This window comes from Protopterus annectens, chromosome 1.part1 (assembly GCF_019279795.1).
Source record: "Protopterus annectens isolate FY-2018-M chromosome 1.part1, PAN1.0, whole genome shotgun sequence".
NCBI classification, from domain to species: domain Eukaryota; kingdom Metazoa; phylum Chordata; order Ceratodontiformes; family Protopteridae; genus Protopterus; species Protopterus annectens.
The window spans coordinates 795291906-795312313 of record NC_056726.1 but is presented as its reverse complement, the minus strand read 5'-3'; the positions used below and the strand labels follow the sequence as shown (position 1 = coordinate 795312313).

General features: G+C 40.7%; 1 protein-coding gene across 1 annotated transcript in view; it reads right to left on the bottom strand.

The window, feature by feature from the left end:
* Positions 1-20408, bottom strand: part of CFAP53 (cilia and flagella associated protein 53) — a 500763-nt gene that overhangs the window by 306919 nt on the left and 173436 nt on the right. Inside the window, exon 5 of the mRNA XM_044078252.1 lies at positions 953-1171. Coding sequence (XP_043934187.1) covers positions 953-1171 — 219 coding nt within the window. The remainder of the gene's footprint in view (positions 1-952; positions 1172-20408) is intronic.

The following is a 20408-nucleotide window of genomic DNA, read 5'->3' as shown; positions in this document are numbered from 1 at the left end:
CACCTCGACCCCATGTGCAAAATGGGAAAAGAGGTTGATGGATGGATAGATGGATTAGAAAACAGCAAGTTTACAATAAAAAGTAAAAAAAACAGTCAACGTTTTTCAACTGTCAGAAAAAGGCCACATGACATTCCAAAAAAATCAAATTCCTATCATAAATTAATTTTAATTAAAAAAGTACTGCTTTAGTCACAAAATTCATAGATTCATAGATAAATATTAAGTTAGCTGCTCTTGAGGGTCATTTTAAGCTTAGCCAATTTTTCCTTAAAGGTGAGAGTCGAGCCTTGTACTTTGTGTCTGTGAGGTAAACTCCTTAACTATTGTGCGAACCCTGCCTCCCTTAACTGTGTAAGGTGTTTTTCCCCTTGAAGAGAACATATCTGTCCAGTAATGGAGAAATGCTGGTGGACTATCAATCCTCAAAAGCTTACAAGAGGAGCACACTTCAGCAGCAGGAAGGCTCTAAAAGGGCATGGCACATAGATAATGATTTTCTCCAGCTCTGCTTGAGCTGCCAGCAGTTTCAGCACATGGAAAGTGCTCTTAGCTTTGTAAGCTGGCAGGCTGTTATATCCTAGGCAAGAATTAACCCACATAGCCAAGGCTACTGCAGTAGTGATCACATGATGCAAATGCAGATGTAAAAAGAATATTCAAACTCCACCTAGGCAGCATTCAAGGACCAGAAAACTGAATGCTGGTTGACTGCAGTCTGTTTGAGACAAAGTGCAGAGTGAAAAGTATGTTATGAATGTGCTCTTATAACTGCAAAAATTCACAAAGCTTAATCATTACTAGAAAATTAGAAATCTTTCAAAAACATAAATGTTGGTCACCTTAAAAGATACCCTTTTCTTTCAGTTTCTAAAATAGTGTAAATAATACAGAATTTCCTTCATTGTCTTCTAAAAATATCATAGTAGCACAAAGAAGATGCTAAACTCACCTTTCTTTGCCTCTGCTCCTCAGCATCATCATGGCTGTCCTTCAGAAGCTGTTCCATAATCTTTATATCCAGGGCAAGCTCTTCTTGCTGCTCTCTAGCCTCTTGTTTCATCTTAATTCGTAATGACTTCTCTAAATTGTCTCTTGTCTGCTGTTGCTTCTTCAACTTATCCAAATGAGCACGCTCCACCTCTAGATTATGCAGACGCACTTTTTCTCCCTAAAGAAGATAATTTTTGTAAAAATAGTTAGTCCTACACATTTGAGCTCCTGCTAAATACTAAAAAGGCTCGAGTAGGAGAAAACCCTCAATAAATTATACTTTGCAATTTTGTTTGTACTTATGGTTTCAATTAAGGCTTCTGTATCTATTGATAATGCATCACTTTCCCCCAACACCCACACACAGGCAGTGAAACAATTCAAAGTTATTAAAAGAGCACTGAACCCTGGAAAGATGAAATGTTTCAACTACAGAAATCAGCTTGGTTGTTTCCTGGCACAGAGAGAGGCAGCCCTAACTGTAATCCAGATGACCTGGGTTCAACTAGTGAGCTCAGCACTTGAATATGTGACCAGTGGGATAGAAAAGGCAGCAACATTTTAGTTTTCGTAGGTAAGTACTAAGCTAGCAGGCTTTATGGGCCATTTTAAGCCTAGTCAGTTTTTCTTAAAGGTGAGAATCAAACCCTGTACCTCATGAATCTGAGGTAAACACCTTGACCATTATGCAAACCCTCAACCCCCCCCCCCCCAGTGACTTGCCTATCTAAAGGAAAGGAGGGGAGGCGTCATATGCAACCCATGCTTACAGATATTGGAGGCATGCCCTGGCAAATGTTCTTGACCCTAACGGCCTCACTTCACTGTATGCTGGATATTGGCATGGGCAAATGGATGGGCATCATTATCATCATCAATCTCTTTTTACCCATTTTTACATGGGGTCAGGGTAACATGTCAGCTGTCACCATCTCTCTCTTTTCAGTGCCATTCCCCTACCTTTTAATACAGTCATGCCTGACTGTTGCAGGTCTCTCACACAGTCCATCCATCCTTCTCTTTGCTGGATGACCTTGTTTTCACTTCCCTTCTTCCTATTTGTCTCAAACCTTCTTTGCCAGATTGTCTTCTGCTTTTCTGCACATGTGCCTGAACCACCCTAATCTGGCTTCTGCTCTGATGTCCTCATTTCTTCATCTGTCCCACAGTGTGCATCCTACCACCTATCTTAGGCACTTCATCTCCATCGCCTGTAGCTTCCTCAACTGCTATGCCTTTTCTGCCCATGGTTCTGTCCATATAGTAGTATTGATTGCACCACTATTTTGTACAGTTTACTGTTCAGCTTCTCTGGCATTCTTCTGTCATACACTATCCCTGATATTCTATGCCATTTGGCTACAACCTCTCTAATTCTAGCTGACCTCCTCATTCAGACTTCCCTTTGCCTCAACCACCCCTCCTAGACTCTTGAAGTTGTTAACCTATTTGACTATTTTCCCTTCTATCTCAATTCTCAGCTTCTTATTTCCCCATTTGCTGTCATTACAACTGACATATTTGTACTCAAGTTTCATCGCATGTGCTTTCAGTTGTGCATTCCATTCCCCTATTCTTTGTTGAATGCCAATTCAAGTGTAACTTGGAGAACTGGATGTGGACATTCATCCCTGGCTTGGAACCTATGTCTCTATTCATCCCTGGCTTGGCACCTATGTCTCTAATGCACACAGACAACCTGCAAATGGTTCATCTCCCAGGCCTCTGCTTGTAAATGTTTCATCTCCCAGGCCTCTGCTTATACTTATCAAGGGTACCAGAACTTGTCAGAGATTTGAGATGCATGGCTAAGCTTTTGTGGTCTTTAGCCTAGTAAACACCAATGAACCTATGAAGTTCTTGCACAGAATCTGCCTGAAATGCACATCATCTCCATACAGCAACTTTGTTGATCTACCCCCTCTGATCCATTTACTAATGTAGTCCATCACTAGTATGAATAGCAGTGGCCTCAAAGCTGAACCCTGATACACACCCACTCCCACTGGGAAGCCCTCTGTTCATACTCGAGTCATTGTGCCTTGTACACAGCCTGCATTAATTATACTAGTGTTTCTGGGACTTTGAACTACCTCAAGACTGCCCAAAGCAGCTTTCTTGGGACCCTGTTATATGCTTTCTCCATGTCTAGGAATGTCCAGTTGGTCTCCTTCCTCATTTCTAGATTCTTCTAAACTATCTGTCTCACTACAAATACTGGGTTCTTTGCATGGCATCCTGATCCAAATCCAAACAGCTCATCTCCCATATTCCTTTCTACTACTCTGCATATTTGTTTATCAATCACAATCTCCAGAACATTCATGCAGTGACAGGAGTTTGATACCTCTGTACTGCCCACAGTTGTGGATGCCCCTTTGTTCTTGTATACTAGCAGTGAAATGCTTATTCTCCAGTCATCTGAGATACTCCTTTCTCTCCATACCACTATGACTACCCACTGGAGCCATTTCTCCTCATCTCACCAACATCTTGATTACATCTGCCGTGACCTCATCTGAGCTTGCTGCTTTCCCTGACTTCAATTTCCTTAGTGCTGTTTTAACTTCTTCTCTGTGTCTGTGGCAGTACAACTTCTGTGGAGTTTTCTTAATTCAGAAGTTGCTGGAAGTAGTCCTTCCATCATGTCCTGTGGACTGGTGAAGAAGTTGTTGCTGGCATCCCTTATGAAGGGTGTCTATCTTCTTTATCCTTCTGTCTTTGCCTTGCGAGCTGATAAAGTGTTTCTTTGGGCCATCTACCATGTCACTTTCCAAAAAGTGGCAGAGTGCATCTGACACCTTGTTCTTTGCTATTGCAATTCCTCTATTAGCCTCTTTGTTAGCCAGCCAAGATACTTTCTTAGCCTGTTCAGAATCTTCTATCTCCCACTTCTTCCTGCACTCCTCCTTTCTTTTGATGACTTTCTGGACTTCTGTATTCCACCACCAGCTTTCCTTATCTATCTTATTTCCATACATGACTTAGCCACATATCTGTTCTGTAGTCCTCATACAAGCAACTTTGAGGAGCTGTCATTCTTCAGCTGCACCTATTTCCTCTTCTTCATAAGGTGCTAGAGCCTTAAGCAATTCCTTGAAATTTTGTATTTTCTCTTCAGTCAACTTCCAGGTCTTCGGCCTAGTCTCTGTTAACCTTAGACTCTTCTCTGAGCACTGCTTGCAGATGACTGTGGCAAGTGGTGGTTTATGCTGTGGGCAGACTGTTTCACTGGTAATGGCTTTGCAATTGCCTTCTACCCCCATGCCTTTACTAAAAGGAAGTCTACTTGGTTTGCATGTTGGCCAGTCTTGTTTGTGATCTTGTGACGGTCTCTCTTATTGAACCATGAGCTGGCCGCCATCAAGCCATTTGCCAGCCAGACGTCTAGAATTCCTGTTGCCCCACCCATGTGGACCCATGAAGTCCTCATATCCTGTTCCTTCTGTTCTGATATGTGCATTCAGGTCACGCATTATAAACACCAATTCATGTTATTCTGCTTTATCTAGTAGGTTCTGCAACTGCTGCCTTTCCTATCACAACCATGCTCTGGGGCATAGGCTGAGATTCTGAATACTGCCTATCCTTAAACTGGTGTCTGATTGTTGTGAGTCTATCACTATTTCTGATGACCTCCCTCACTGTCTTCTGAAGGTTCTCCCTCACCACAATTTCCTCACCACTTCTAGTCTGTCCTACTACTGAGCAGTAGACTCTGGATCACAAGCCAAATGTCTATGATGTACTGCCATTCCATCTTGTCTCCTGGAGACATAAGCTGTCCAGCCTCTTCCTTACCATCATGTCATCCACTTCCAAGATGCATCCTGTCAGTGAACATACATTGAGTGTAGCAATTCTTAGTTCATGTCTGGCAGGTTGATTGGTATTACATCCAACTTTCACTCAAAGCTATCCCAGATAACCCAAGCTGAGCAACTTGATACCAGACAGACAGTAGCTTATTGACCCAGGGCTGCTGGGCTTTATGGTAGGCACACACTGGCCAATCAAAGTAAATTCACCCCTCCCACCATTAGCATGGGGGTGGGTCCCGGGTATAGGCTGGAGTATGCCTGGTCCTCAGACTACATATCACCATCAAATTCCTATGTTCATTTGGCAACATTAGTCAACACAACCAAATCATCTAAGGAAAATAAATAAAAAATCCCTTTGGTCATGAGTATGACACTGCACTAAGCATCCTAATCTCCTCTCAGGGAATTGGATGGTTTCAGATTAGTTTTTTTTTTTTGGGGGGGGAAGATGTGACTCCTAGCACCTTGAGATCCAGGACAGACACTAGTGGTAGGCTAAGGTCTGTTCCATAGTGTACACAAAACTTATAAAAAATCTCTGCCACACTTCCAGTCTCACAAAAATCCATGCAAAATACAATTGTGTACAAACTTACCATATTATTAGATTTTCATGTAGATCACTGATGATATCATCGTTACTACTGGGACACAGAAGGCCTGATATCCAGCCCAACTTCTACAGTCCAGGGATCTTCCCCCTCCAGTCCAGGCAGGCATCAGGAAATTCCCTGTATAAGGTTGGCATGACATTCACCTGTGCCATTCTGTAACATTCTTTCCCTGGGTGACAGCAAGTTGTCCACCCTGCTAAACCTTAAACAAGCTTCTCAGGATCCTATCCAAAGTGCAACAGAGGTGTTCCTCACTGGATCAAAGAATTAGAGAAACAGGATACAAAAATGGGACAAAAGTGGACTGATGCTGATGATGGTTTCCCAAGGCTACCCAGACCTGAGCAGGCTAGAAATCTTGACAGGAGAGTAGTGGGAAGGTATACATGCACAGGAATAGGGCATCCCACCCCATCCCAGAATGCTCATGAAGAGAAGGGGCAGTCAGAGGAAACCAGTGCTACAACAATGATCTACTCATCCACTCAAGCATCTACTACTAAGGTAAGCTCTTACACAAATGTACTATGTACTTTATGAAGATCACTGTTTCAGTAGTCATTACTGATGGGACATTACCAGACCTTAGGAGACTAGAAGGTGGACAGATTAGTAGGATAAGCCTTTAACAAACCCTGCAGCATGAAACTTTCAAACCCAGCCCAAGCTTTGGAACTAAGATCTAGTCTACAGTGTTTGGAAGAAGTGTGCAGTAATGGCAAGGTAGCTGCCTCAGGAGTTGCCTGTGAACTCATCCCCACCTCACTCCCCCAGAAAAAAACAGGGTTTGCTGCACCTTAGTGCTGTGGGGTCTCACTGTTTCATCCAACTTTTTTCCATAATTTGCATGACAGAACAAAATGCAATGAGGCAGTCATCTGTAGATGGTTTCATTTTTCACCTGGTATGGAAATTATACAAATAACAGATCAGAGGTTCTGATGTTCCTGGCTTTAACTTGTATCAGATGCCTGTCACATCTAAGAAATGAAGAATACAAAACAGAAATAAAAACTGAAGAATTCATTCTCCTTTGTTCTAGGGGGTGAAGAAGAAAACAGAGTTGGATAGTTTGGCTGAGGGAAAACTTACTTTTCGCATAAATGAGAGATTGGTTCTAAAATGACCCTGTCTTTATGAAAGACTTAAAAAGTTTGTCTGTCTGTTTCTCTGTACATAAGCACATGTACTTCTGAAATCCTCTGAACTGAAGTGATTTCCAGAAGAAAACATAATTTCCATGCCAGATACTATTTTTTTTTTTGGGGGGGGGGGCTGACACAGCAAGCTAAAAAGGGAGCAGTACCATTTTTCTCCAGAACAAAGTTCAAGTCCTGTGGAAGACAGGGTTTCTTGGTGATTTCAAATGAGTAACTCCATGCAGGAAACATACATCATGTTGTAGGGATTTCTATACATAGGCAGACTGAAAATTAGCTGATAGGTGTATATTTACAGAGGCATATGCCAGGCCTAAACTGTACGGCTTAAACTTTGCAGAACCGTGGACACTGCTGTTGTGTTAATGTACTGATCCTACTTGTGCCCCACAAGGAAAGCCTCTTCCACTTTGCAAAGTAGGATTTCTTGAGGCAGGCTCCTGGTTTCCTTTCCAATGGTCAGCACATCCTTAGAGAACTGGTGCCAGGCAGTGAGCTGCACTGTCTTCAGGTTAGGGTATATCTGGTCCAAACTGTCCTGAGTTGGGACTTAACATTTGCAAAGACAGTTCATCAGGTTTCACAAAGGACATCTGAATGAGGAAAACAAATATTCTCTGGGTACAATTAAGAGCATATTTGGTCCCCTTTCACGTACTTCCTGGATCACCTTGATTAGAAGGGAGATCTAAGAATATTCATATAGAAAGAGACATGTCCATCTGAAGGAGAATGGATCCATTGCACAAATTTCTTTGTGTGGCTCTCTACAACAAAATATTATTTTAGCTGATTTTTTTTGATCAGATAGACAAACAGGTTTGCTTTGGGAACACTCCATCTCTGAACAATATGGAGAAAAACAGACCCGTGTAACATCCATTTATGGGTGTTTGCAACTGATCTGCTTGGCTCTTCTGCCACAGAGTTCAACTGGAATGGGATACAGACTGCCCTTAGTGTCATCTATATCACTGTAATATTACCTACTGTTATCTAGAAAAACAGTTTATTCCAGATTTGCACTGTGATATTGCCAGAGTGTCACCTCTCCCAAGCTATCTCTTAGGCATATGGGGTTGATGTCTGATGGTGGTATCCTTGTCTTAAAGACAGCCCTTATTTCAATTTGACCTGGCATGAATACCATGCTATCTATGTGGAGATGCAGGCTGGCACAGGGATCATGTTCTTAAAGGACTGTGGATGCTGAATCCACATGCTTAAACACCACTGGAACTTTCTCGTGGGCAGTGTGGTAAGGAACCATCTGAACTGTGGAGACCATGAATACAAGTAACCCAAATAATTCACTGGCTGTAACCACTGCTTATAGAGTCATCTGCTGGAGGTATTGGGCTAGAGATTACATATTGGCTAAGTGGAAGTAGGCCTTCTGATTGCAGTTATAAAGAAATTACAAAAAAAAAACACTACTTTCCCGGAAGGCTCAAGACTCATCTTCAGGATGTTGAAGGAAAATCAAGTTTTGACAGCAGCCCATAGTGAATTGCAGTGCCCACTCCACCTCCTGCTAGTGATATATGTGAAAAAAACTTGGTTCTGCAATAAGCAGTTACTGGAACAAGAGACTCTGCAAAATCCCTATGTGCAGTAGTCAATCAAAAAGGAAAGTAGGTGAACTAAAACTGGCAGCCCTTCATCTCAAATCTCAGGAAGTATCTGTGTTCCAAGTATATGGATGAGAAGACAGGCATCCATATGATCTAGGGTAACCATCACAGTTTAAGGGAACAGCAGTAGTAAGAGGGCTTGCTAATATCTGTAGTATGATTTATGGAACCCTGAGTCAGGAATTCAACCTGGACAGGTACAGGATAGGCCGCCATGAGCCCTCTTTTCTGTACACTAGGCAGAGACTTGAGTAGAAGCCTTTGTTCTGGTTCTGTTTTGGTACAGGCACCATGATCCACAGTTATGAAAGCTCTTGTAGTACTGGGGAGATCAGATATCTTTAGCCTCTTGCTAAAAGCAGAAATTGTGACATTTTTTTTTTGTTTTCTTTTGTTTTGTTAGGGACTGTAATCTGTAACCATGAGATATTTTCTGTGGGCTAACGTCTATATTTTGAGGTGCTGTCCTACTTTCTTATGCACTAGGTCACAAATTCCTGATATCTTTGTGATACGAGGGATGATTGGAGGCATGGCTAAGGTGCAAATATTTGGGGGAAAAGTTGTAGAGAGAGTAGATGCATGCAGACATGACTGCTTCCTATGTGATACAGGCATGCTAGAGCCTCCAGACTGCCCCTACTGGTCTTCCTGCCATCTTTTTTTATATTGGCTGTTATCATCCTTGGATTGCCTACCTATAGGGGCCAGATGTAGATGGGTAGGTCCTGTCATGGTTATGCATAAAAGAGTGAAGAAAGCTGTTTCATTGGATGAACAGTCTTCCTCTTTTCCAACTGTTTTTTGAACACTTCACCAATAAGGATCCCTAATAAGAGATTCTAATCCAAGGGAGCATTAAGGAGCTGAGCTTCGACATCCTCTATCTGGCAAGGGCTGTAGACCCAGTCAGGCATGTCTTCTGATAATTGACCATATATCAGCTACCCTGGATAATGCATTCACAGAATCATACAGACACTTGATGGAGTGTTTAGCGATTGGGTTGACGGTAAGGATGAGGTCCAATAGTTTTGCATTCAGATTCCCAAAAGAGACCTCCATGATCATCAGCTTCTTCATTTGGTTGAGGGACAACAAATTAAAACTTGATTATATCTGTCTGACAATTAATGACTCTGAAGGCCAGAGTGGCATCTGTACTCATTTTCATTCCAAACTGGTTCAACACTCTACTCTCCTTGTCACTGTGAGCATGTACCAGTTAAGACCATTTGTCTGGATCCACAAAGACCACTGTTGACTTTACCAAAAAAAAAAAAAAAAACTGTGGCAAGAAACTTGTGGGATTCTTGGATCCTATACAGCCTACCAGGCATCCTAGGGGCATGGGAACTGATGCCAAGTTCCTTGGAGGCTATTAACAATGTGTCCTCTGGTTCACCCAAACCTGGAGGAATCACCACAAAGGGGCAACTAGATTCAGTAAATTAAAATATCTTTTTAGGGTTTCTGACACCTCTTTAGCTTCCTATTTGAACTGGTATTTTATCATAAAGAGCATCTACAAATGAGAGCTAATCTGTGAGACTCCAGAACCTAAAGAAGCTTGTCTGCCAAGAAAATCCATTCCTGGGGAACAGAATGGAAGAGAGGGGGGGATGGGTGGAGACTTACCCACTGCCTGAGGCTCAAGCAGCTGCAGGGAGCTGGATGTAGAAACCCTACATTTGAGGTTCTAAGTTTTCTTAAGTAAGGCTGCTGCCTTGGAGGCTACTGACCGAGAACAGGATTCATGGACCTACACATTCAGACCCTAGAAGCCCTCGTACACTAAAATACTGGGTACACTGTCCATACTTTCCAAAATGATAAAGAGTACTTCTTCACAGTTATCTGAGGCAGGACACCTGGTCCAAACTATAAGAGCCTTTACATGGATCAGTGAGATAAACCTGGATATGAACGCATGACTCCCATCCAAAGAATTTTGTCATGGGCATCAGTACAAAGGCTGAGAGCTCTGAAAGTGCCTTACTAGGGCCCATATTCTCAAGCCAAGCAGAGATGCTGGATGCCATTGTCACATCACCTGGGTCCCAGACTGCCTTCTCTTTAGTTCACTTTCTAATTACCAGCTATTACACAGACAAGGACTAAAGGTGGAGGTGTCTCGATTTACATCAAAAATAAATATACCTCAAGGCTAGTCAAACAGTAACATGCAATTGAGCTTCTCCACTTTCAAATAACCATAGGCAAAATCCAATACCACTTCCTTGCAAGCTATAGGTCCCCCTCTATGACCCTGTATTTCAACTTATTGGAAACACTTGTCATCCAACCCAATACCATATTCATGGGCAACTTTAATTATTCCACTATTAACTGGGAATCACATATGACACCAAACGTACAGGTACAGTAATTTCTGCATTTTGTAAACACAAACACTCTGGAGCAGACTGCAATATACCAACCAGGGATGCAACCATAATGGATCTGGTCCTTACTAATATAGAAGAGTGCTGCACACCTGGATGTAATGTCTTCTCTGGTAAGGTCAGATCACAAAATAGTCTCCTTTGAAGTAAAAATAAAACCTGGACCCCCAGTTAACCCTGGAATATTCAGGAACTGCTCTAAGGCTAATCTCCTACTATTAAGTGATAGCCTGGCAAAATTTCAAGCCCCCATATACCCTGAGAACATTGCTGCCTATGCAGAACTGTTTACAGAAATCCTATATGAAACCCTATACAAGCATGTTAATACCTATATAGATGCAGCTGTACCCACTAGGAAGAAGTACAGAACTAACTCAAAAAGCAAGCTACCCTGGTGGAATCACAACATCGATAGGCTGTATAACAGATGGAAGAGAATCATGGCAAAAATTAGGACATGCAACACCCAGCACAAAAAAAGCACTCTCATCAAACTAAACAAACAACTCAGAGGAAAATAAAGTCTACCAAAGCCAAATTTGAGCTAAATGTGGCCTCCCAGGCAAAGGACAGCCACAAGGCATACTTTACCTAAGTCTGCAACCTTAAAGGCAATACACAATTGTGTGCAAAGCTCATTGGAAATGGAACCACCTACATTGATCCAGAAGATATAGCAAACCTACTGGCCGATACATTCAGCTCCAACTTTACCCCTCACTCCCCCTCACCCTTCCCTCAGGAAATATCATCAAATATAACTCCCTTTGCTCTCACTAGGGAACAGGTCCTTAATGCTCACTCTAAGGCCAAGAACACTGCATCACTGGGCCCAGAAAATATCCCAGGATGCCTTCTAAATAGCATGAAACATGATCTATCAGGACCTCTGTAATTGCTATTTAACCATAGCCTGCAGACAGGCTTTGTGCCTCATGAACAGAGAACAGCAATAGTCATCCCTTTGCACAAAGGAGGGCCATCTACTGACCCATAAGTCTCACTCATTTCATATGTAAAGACATGGAAAGAATTATTATGGAAATTATCAATAATGACATAGAAAACCTCCAGACACTAGACCTAACCTACTTTGGTTTCATCAAGGGCAGGTCATGCCTAATCAACCTAGTGGATTCTTTGAGAATGTCACCAAAGCAACGGATGATGGCAAAATGGTTCACACTGCCTACCTTGACCTGTCCAAGGCATTTGACACAATACCCCACTCAGGCATTGTTGACAAACTTAAGAGGTTAGGTACAAACCCTTATGTCACCCAGTGGATAGACAGCTGACTCATAGACAGGACTCAGGATGTTAGAATTGAGGGCCACCTCTACAAAGAGGCCAGTCGCAAGTGAAGTCCCTCAGGGATCAGTCCTGGGACTGCTCCTTTTTGGCATTTACTTCTCTGAAGTCAAGGCTAATGTCAATGGCCTCTGGATGACTAGCTATGCTTAGGATTGCAAATTAGACGTGGTCACTGAATTACCCACCAACACAAACGTTCTCCAGGAACGGCTGACACAGACAAACAACTGGTGTCAGAGCCATGGACTAAAACTAAATGCCAAGAAATGCAAAACAGTTTCCTTTGGGAAGTCATCCACCCCTGTTAACTATCATATTGTCAACATACCCCTAAATGTAGTATCAGGCATTTGGGGGCACACATAGACAGTAATCTAGCCTGTGACCATCATATGTCTGTGGTAGTGAGGAAATCATTCTATGTTGTGCAACTTATACACATAGGTATGGCATCTAGGTCCAAGATAATCATTGTTCCACAGTATCCGGCATTCATCAGGCCTTCCATTGAATATAATACCCCCTTTGGTATGTACCTAACCAGGCATATTCACTAATTGGAATGTCCACAGAGGTTCCTCACTAAAAGAATACAGAGCGTAAGTAACATGTCGTATGCAGACCACCTGAAGGCCCTATCCCTCCATTCTATGTACTACAGGCTGTTGAGGGGAGATCTATGCCTGGCATACAAGGCACTGTCAGACCCCACTCTGATGAAACTCCTGCATATCTGCAAATCAAACAGCACCAGAATTACCTGTTCTAAAAACGTAAACCTTGCCCGAGATAGAAAATGGACCAGCTGGAGAGACAGGTACGTATCCCAGACACTCCTCCTCCTTTGGAACAGGCTCCCCATCCATGTGAAGCAGAGATCCTCCCTATCCCAATTCAAGTGCTACTTGGACAGTTGGTTGGGGAAAAGGAAATTCATCCCTGGTTTGGCACCTAGGTCTCTAATGGGCACAGGCATCCTTTAAATGGTTCATCTCCCAGGACCCTGCTTGTAAATGTTTCATCTCTCAAGCCCCTTCTTACTCTTATAAAGGGTACCAGAACTTGTCAAAGATTTCGTATGCATGGCTAGCCTTAAAAAGGTCCTTGTGGTCATTAGTCTAGTAAACAACTATAAACCTATGAACCTATGTATAAGATTGGGAATAAACTAGATGATGTCATGGAAGTACAAGTCAAGGCGTGAATTCTCTTACCATCTAAATAATGTCACAGGGAACATTACCTTCTCCCAATAGTTTCTGGTATAAACCCTTGAAAGACCCTACACCTCTCAGTATCATTCTTTAAGCTTAAACAGAAAATACACAAACTATGTTACTCTCTATGTGGGATTACTCTGTCACAGAAGTGTCTGCCTTTATCTGTTATGTTTTTTAGGGGGGGGGGGTCATGTCCTAAAATATCTTACTATGCATCTGACCTCTCTGTGACAAGAAATGTCTAAAAATGCATGGGCCAATGTCAGTTTTATACAAGCAATATCCTGATATCTTTAAAGGGTCAAACCAAAGGTTAAAAAGGTCACACACATGAGCCAGTTAATTAAAACTCCAAGAAAGACCAAAAATCTAACGTCTTCACTATGCAATACCTTAAACCTTCTGTAGTGGAGACCCATGGGATGTATGCAAATGGCTCCTTAAAGACATACCAGTGTTTCAGCTAGATGATTTCTCAATGCTCATGACTTTTTTACATTCACTTTAAGTTCTTTGCTGGTGCACTCAGACCAGTAAAGCCATATCCCACTAACTGCAGGCAAGCCATTATTTGCCTTTTTTTTTTTGTATGAATTCATCAGTACATCACACGTGCATTGTTTGGCCATACTTTAGAAACACAGAACTTAAAAACAAGACTGATGTCCATAACATTAGGGTAAATACAGAATATTCCAAAGGTCACACATCAGGTACCAGTAACACCCAACGTCACCCTTAGCAACCAGTCTCCAAGCACACTTCCTTTTAAATGCACTCTCCACACCCAGGCATCCCAAAAATGTAATCCCATTCCCCACCCAGTGCTATCACCTTACCGCTTAACATTTTAAACAAAAACACTCTTATTTTACATACACTGTCATCCTACATTCACATTTATCCCTTTCCTTTGTCCGTCTGTAATCCTTTCCTATACACTGCTCTAAACTAAAATCCCAAATTGATCACTACCCCTAACTCTATATACAGAGACTACTCAGTCTCCCACTAAACCACAGAAACTAAACTTTTCCTCCATATGAAAAACTAATTCTACTACTCATTTTCTCCCTCTACCCCACCTGTAACTTACTTCATAATAACCCTTAACTTGATATGTTTACTGTGCAATTACTATCATACCCCTCTGCATACCAGCACAAACAATATCCTACCATAATCCACTACACAGTTTACATTTCTTTATTCCTGATAACCTACTTACTAACTCAAAAACACAGTATACTATTGCCCTTCACTTGTACCAGTCTAGCTATATTTTGCTATTTAAGAATAATTACCTAAAAGAACACACTCTGCTATAAAAATTCTACCTTAGACACAAAGCCAAATCCAAGCTACTTAACTTTTGCCTCCCCAAGCCCACACCAAACTATGTGGAGACATGCAAACTAACACACTTCCTACCCAGTATTCATCAATACCAAATCCAACCTCTCCAGAAAAACTCTTATTTAACTCCTGCCATACCCACACAACTGTCCTGATCTCCATTTATTTCACATTAACATGAGAAGCATCTACCATAAGACTCCTCAGTCAAATGCCTGGATAACCCTTCACTTCTCCAGACATCTTAGTAGCCACTGAAACCTGGATGTGACCTGAAACAAAAGACATGGAGAATTTGCCACGAGAACATCATATTAGCTTACAAGACAGGTCTAATAAAAAAGAGGGTTGGTCTAGCTATTCTTTTAAAAAATACTCTCGAAATCTCCCTATTCCCTCGTAATACTACAGTTTTCTAATGCAGAAATCTTTATAACACTACTCAAGCCCAATAAAAATAAAACCATTGTCATAGTAAGCCTTTATATCCCCCTAGATTACAATATTAATACAGCTGAAAATATTCTCTCCTGGTTCTCTTCATAAATTCCTTACAAAATCATACATTATCCCTCTGCACAAAGGTGGACCCTCAACAGACTTCTCAAACTTTAGACCTACTGTAATTTTATCACCATTATCCAGGAGATCTGACTGTAGACTGGCAAAACATAAACTGTGGCAAACCAACTAATAACATACACCTGTTTAATTTCACCCATTACAGCTATAAGGTACAATAGAAATACTAACAGACAATCTCCTATAGACTGGATTATAACTTCTTCTGCTAACAAGATCACTTCCCATGGTACTCTTTCTGATAGTTTAAGTGACCATGTCCCAGTCTATGCAGACACCACAACAGTAGCCCAAAAACACATCAGTATAAATCATTACAAAAATTCTCTTAACTTTCATACTGAAGCTTTTCAGAATACCAAAAGACTATATAACTGTGAATTCCTTAGGACCCTCCTCCAAGATGACTCAGTCTCTTGAGTTCAGCAATACCTTTTTAAGCATCCTCGAGTCATTTGCTTCACTCAGAACAAAAAGAGTAAAGGCCAAACCTGCCCCATGGCTATCTAAATGAATAAAACATATTATGATCCATACAGATGAAGGCTGGAAGGCTTGGTCAAGAAACAAAACTATTCTAAATCTACAGTACTACAGACACCTTTGCAACCAGGAAAAATCTAGCATTACCAAAGCTAAGAAAAACCTACTATTCTGAGCAACAAACAATGCACAAAAATAACCCTAAATCCTTTTGGGCCTCAGTCAACAAGCTCCAATGCAGGACAGGCCACACAACCAAATGCAAACACACCTGACTGTAATATTAGTACACCAGATCAGTTCAACAATTGCTTTATCCGTACAGTTCTTTCTATAATGGAAATGCATGCACTTTAGCTCTCACAGTCCCTCCCCAAATAACCATCCCACTCCCTTTACTTTCCATTGAGCATCTACAAATATCATCAAAAAACATCTTCAAAAACTAAACCTACAACCCTTGCACCAAATATCTTACCTGAGGCATACCTCAAAATTGGAGCTGAAGCCATTGTTTAACCTACCTCAATTCTAATAAATTGTTACATATCAAAAAGCAAGATTCCACTGCTGTGGAAAAAAACATATATTACACCTCTACACAAAGGTGGACCCTCAACAGACCTCTCAATCTTTAGACCAATTGCAATTATATCTCCCTTATCCAAAATATTAGAAGAATGCATACATTCACAAACTCTGAACCACTTAATGGAAAATCAACTCTTCTCTTCCACAATGCATGATTTTCACCAATACCAAGTATCACCATTGCACTTATTATTATCAATACTGTCAACTCTTACGGAAATTATGGTAATCTAGCCTCCAGTCTGTTTCTAGAGTAATTCAAGGCCTTTGAAACAGTGTCCCATCAGAAACTCCTACACAAACTAGACTCCACTGGGCTTGCCAACTCCTTATTACACTTGTTTCATAACTAAGTCTCAAATAGGGTGTGACGCCCGTGCCCTGGCTCAGCAATCAATAAGCCTCAATCCTCACCATGAACACCAGTGAGGGGCATCTCATATAGGAGGAAAGGATAACAAATACACACAGTAAAGTGCAATTTCCCTCAAGAGCACACAGTGATCATAGTCAGTCCGGGGCTGATCGTTCCCTTGCTCTCCAGGTCCCCAGTAAGACTCCTCACTGGCACAGCTATAGGATCCAGATCTCAGCCTAGTGGGCAAGCTAAAACCTCCAGCATCCTCTCTGTCCAACCAGTGCTTCGTGTCCCTGCCCAAGTAGCTGACACACACACACACACACACACACACACACACACACACACACACACACACACACACTTTGAGAAAAGTTTGTATAACCACACAGACACTCCTGGGGAAGGCTGGCACAGGTTCTCCAGCTATAGCTCTCAACCTTCCATCTCTAAAATGAGGAACACTAGCCCTCATAATGTGGAACAAATGGGCGAAATGAATAGATGCTTACAGCTTCAACTAGGAAGGTCATACGATGATTAAAATATGCTGGTTTTACTTATAAAGAAGATCTTTTAATGAATTAATATGATTAATTTCTATTTATAGTGGATTTCACTTAAAAAAAATTCCTAACACTGAATGTGTAACAGAGTCTTTCAATGTGAAACTCTGAGGAACTTCGAGGAACTTGAACTTTTTAAGACCACAAATGAGGTACGTTCCCCATAATGAGGTACACTTGAGACATATGTCTCCAGCTGTGCCCCTTTTTCCCAGACTATACAGTAGTACCAGCTGCCACCACCACTAATATTTATCAGCTACTCAAAGGCCCTTAAAAGGGTGTCCAATTATTACTGTGCAATATTATTATCCAGTTGGTAATATAGCCCAAGGCTAAAGCTATAGGAGTGGCTTTGTACAAGTTTACCAAAGGCATGCAAGTACTCTACAGAGATTAAATTAGCTCTACAAAAACAGCCACAATTGAAAGAGTTTTAAAAATATTTATAACAAAATGTCAAAACACAAGACAATACTTTTTAATACACAGTGCTAGTCAAGAGTTCAAAGATCATAGAGAAATACTTAAAATAATTCAGTAGCACAGTTCTGACATCACAGAAAAACACAGTCTAATCTGTCTAGTTTCTAGCTATTTCTAAGTGAAAACACAAGTCTAAGATAAACTTACATATAGAGTAAGACAGTGCTGATGAGTTGGATGGTCAAGACAAAAATGCTTAATGCTCTCTGATTCTCTCTGTTTTTAAAATCACATTCTTGGTTCACATTACATCATTCTTCACACTTCCCTGGGTTCCCAGGCTAACAGAAACTGCATTTACATTCTTCACCTCTGGGCAAAAACCAGAGCAATAAAGGACATTTATGCATGCAAATTCTGGCCATTAACTCTCGCCTTAAAACAATAGCAAGAATTCCTTCACATAGACTGTCCGGAGCCATGTTTACATCAAAGGGTCACAACATACTTTACTTGGTCAGTAGAGTGCACTGTTGTTACAATTTTTCAGTTCCACATGTAACACTATCTTTACCATTTAAGACAACAAGCCTGTGGTTTACATTAATATTTACAGATGACAGCATTATCTCCAAAATTCTATCTGGCTAGGCTGGAAGCCTTTACCTATCTTCACCCAATCTTCACATAGGGCCCGAGCGGAAAGTGACAAATATGATTTCTCTTCTTTATTAAAAGTCACTTTTGGGGTTTTTTGGGGACCTACGTTAGGACCTCTACTATTAAGCCTCTTTATCCATGATCTTCACACTTCAGCTTGTCACACTAAAACAGTGCAATATGCTGTCAACTCTACTGATTTGTTCATCAAAACTCTTCTAAACTCCAAGAATTGATTCAACAATCATTTTCATCTTAAACAAATCCTTTTCTTCTACTGATGCACAATTACTTCTCAACCCTAAAAAAAACTAAATTAAAATATATATATTTCACTATTACCTCCAGTAAAAATAACATAATTGAACTTGTTGATTGCATAAAACTGCTTGATGTCACCACTGATAAGCAAATGATATTCAATCATTTATTTTTTTACTTTACTGGTGCTTGTTTACCAAGAAGGTCCACTGGGCCAGTTAAGAGCACATTTTCAGTGGAGGCTCAGGGAGAAAAGCTCCACAGAGTACAAGCAGATGCAGCAAAACACATGAAATGTGAACAATTACTAAAAAATATACACAGTGAACTACAATAACAAAAGCAGATCAACACAAAGACTTTTAGACAAAGATAATTAAAAAACATTTTGGTGAAATTCGCGCAAAAAACACACAAAAACCAGGGTACGTCACTTTGTACAAATGTTACTAGCTAATAATGCAGAAAGAAAAAAGAGATGAAGCTTATGAACAAGGTGAAAGGGCTTATGCAGGAAATGGTATAGGCTTAGGTTACCTATGGAAAAGAAGAAGAATTGTGAGTGTGAGAGGAGCTATAAAGGTGGTCAGGACTTAAAGGTTGGGCGTAAGGTAAAATTGCAACCCCCATATGGAGAAGTATGTAAGGAAGTTTTAAAAGCTGTAAGGTTTGGGTTGGATCCAAGTGATAAGTGAAGAGAATTTGAGATTTTGGCTACTGAGTGAGAATGTTGAAGTTGGCCTGCAGGTAGGTTGGGTTTATGTGCACATAGAAGATGTTAGGTTTCAGATCTAAGGGACCTTTTGGGCAGGTAGTTACTGAATAGTGAGAAGAGAGCTGGACATTCAGAAGGACTTTTTACTAATTTGTGAGCAGTTGTTAATTGTATGCAGGAAAGATAATGTGGTAGTTCGAGCCAGTTAAGAGAATGCAATGCTATACAGTAGTGGTGGATGGTATATGAGGCACTAGTGGTAAACCTAGCAACTTTGTTGTAGCATATTAACAATCAAGCATCTCAAGTAATAAAAAAAGACCCACTAAAAACTAGAAGCACTATACAGAGCAAAAGTTTCCTTCATTGACACTGCCCCATCCTTACAAAACTTCAAATACCACTGTTATCTAAGTTACAATAATGCTATAAGAAAACTGCTAACTTTACTGTTAATCATCCATACAAAACTCATTTCTATCTATCCCTTAAAGAACTAAGTTGGTTAAAATTATCATACTACCTATCATTTAACCCATCTTACCATGTTCAGAAATTAATTTACAAGCCTGATAACTCTTTAACCTCCAAACACTTTTATACATTACACTCCCAAAAACACTACTTCACTCCCAAAATAAGTCTCTAATCAATGTAGCAAAATCACTTAACAATGCTAGTGACTCCTTATATGGATATAGTACTGTATATAGTACTACCAAACTACAGAATGCTTTACCTTAATCTATTACAGCCATGCAGAATGGCAGCTCTTTCAAATCACAGCTCAGACTCCATCTTACAAACAATCAGCTTTGTTCCTACAGCACTCCAGGCTAAAACCATGTTAATATGATCTCCATGTTTTGTGACATATCCCCTTTTCTGTGTTAGACTATCCAAAAACCAACAACATTGCCTGCTGAAATATGTCGGACGATATCTACCCCTAACTTAACTACCCTCTTCTTGACTCTTTACACTCACTATACTTCCAAGACTGCAGCCAAACCCACCTACCCTCTCTACTTTTTCTCCCTCGTCCAGTGCTATGCACTAACAAACTCTTACTCTCTTTTTACTCCCACTTCAATTTAGAGACTATTTCACAGTTTAATTTTTTTTTTACTTTCTCCACTGAATGGCTCATATGGTAACCAGTTTAAATGAACTTAATCATCCTATAACTTAACATGTCAACTGTTTCCATAACATTGCAAATGAGCTACCTCTTTCAACTTAA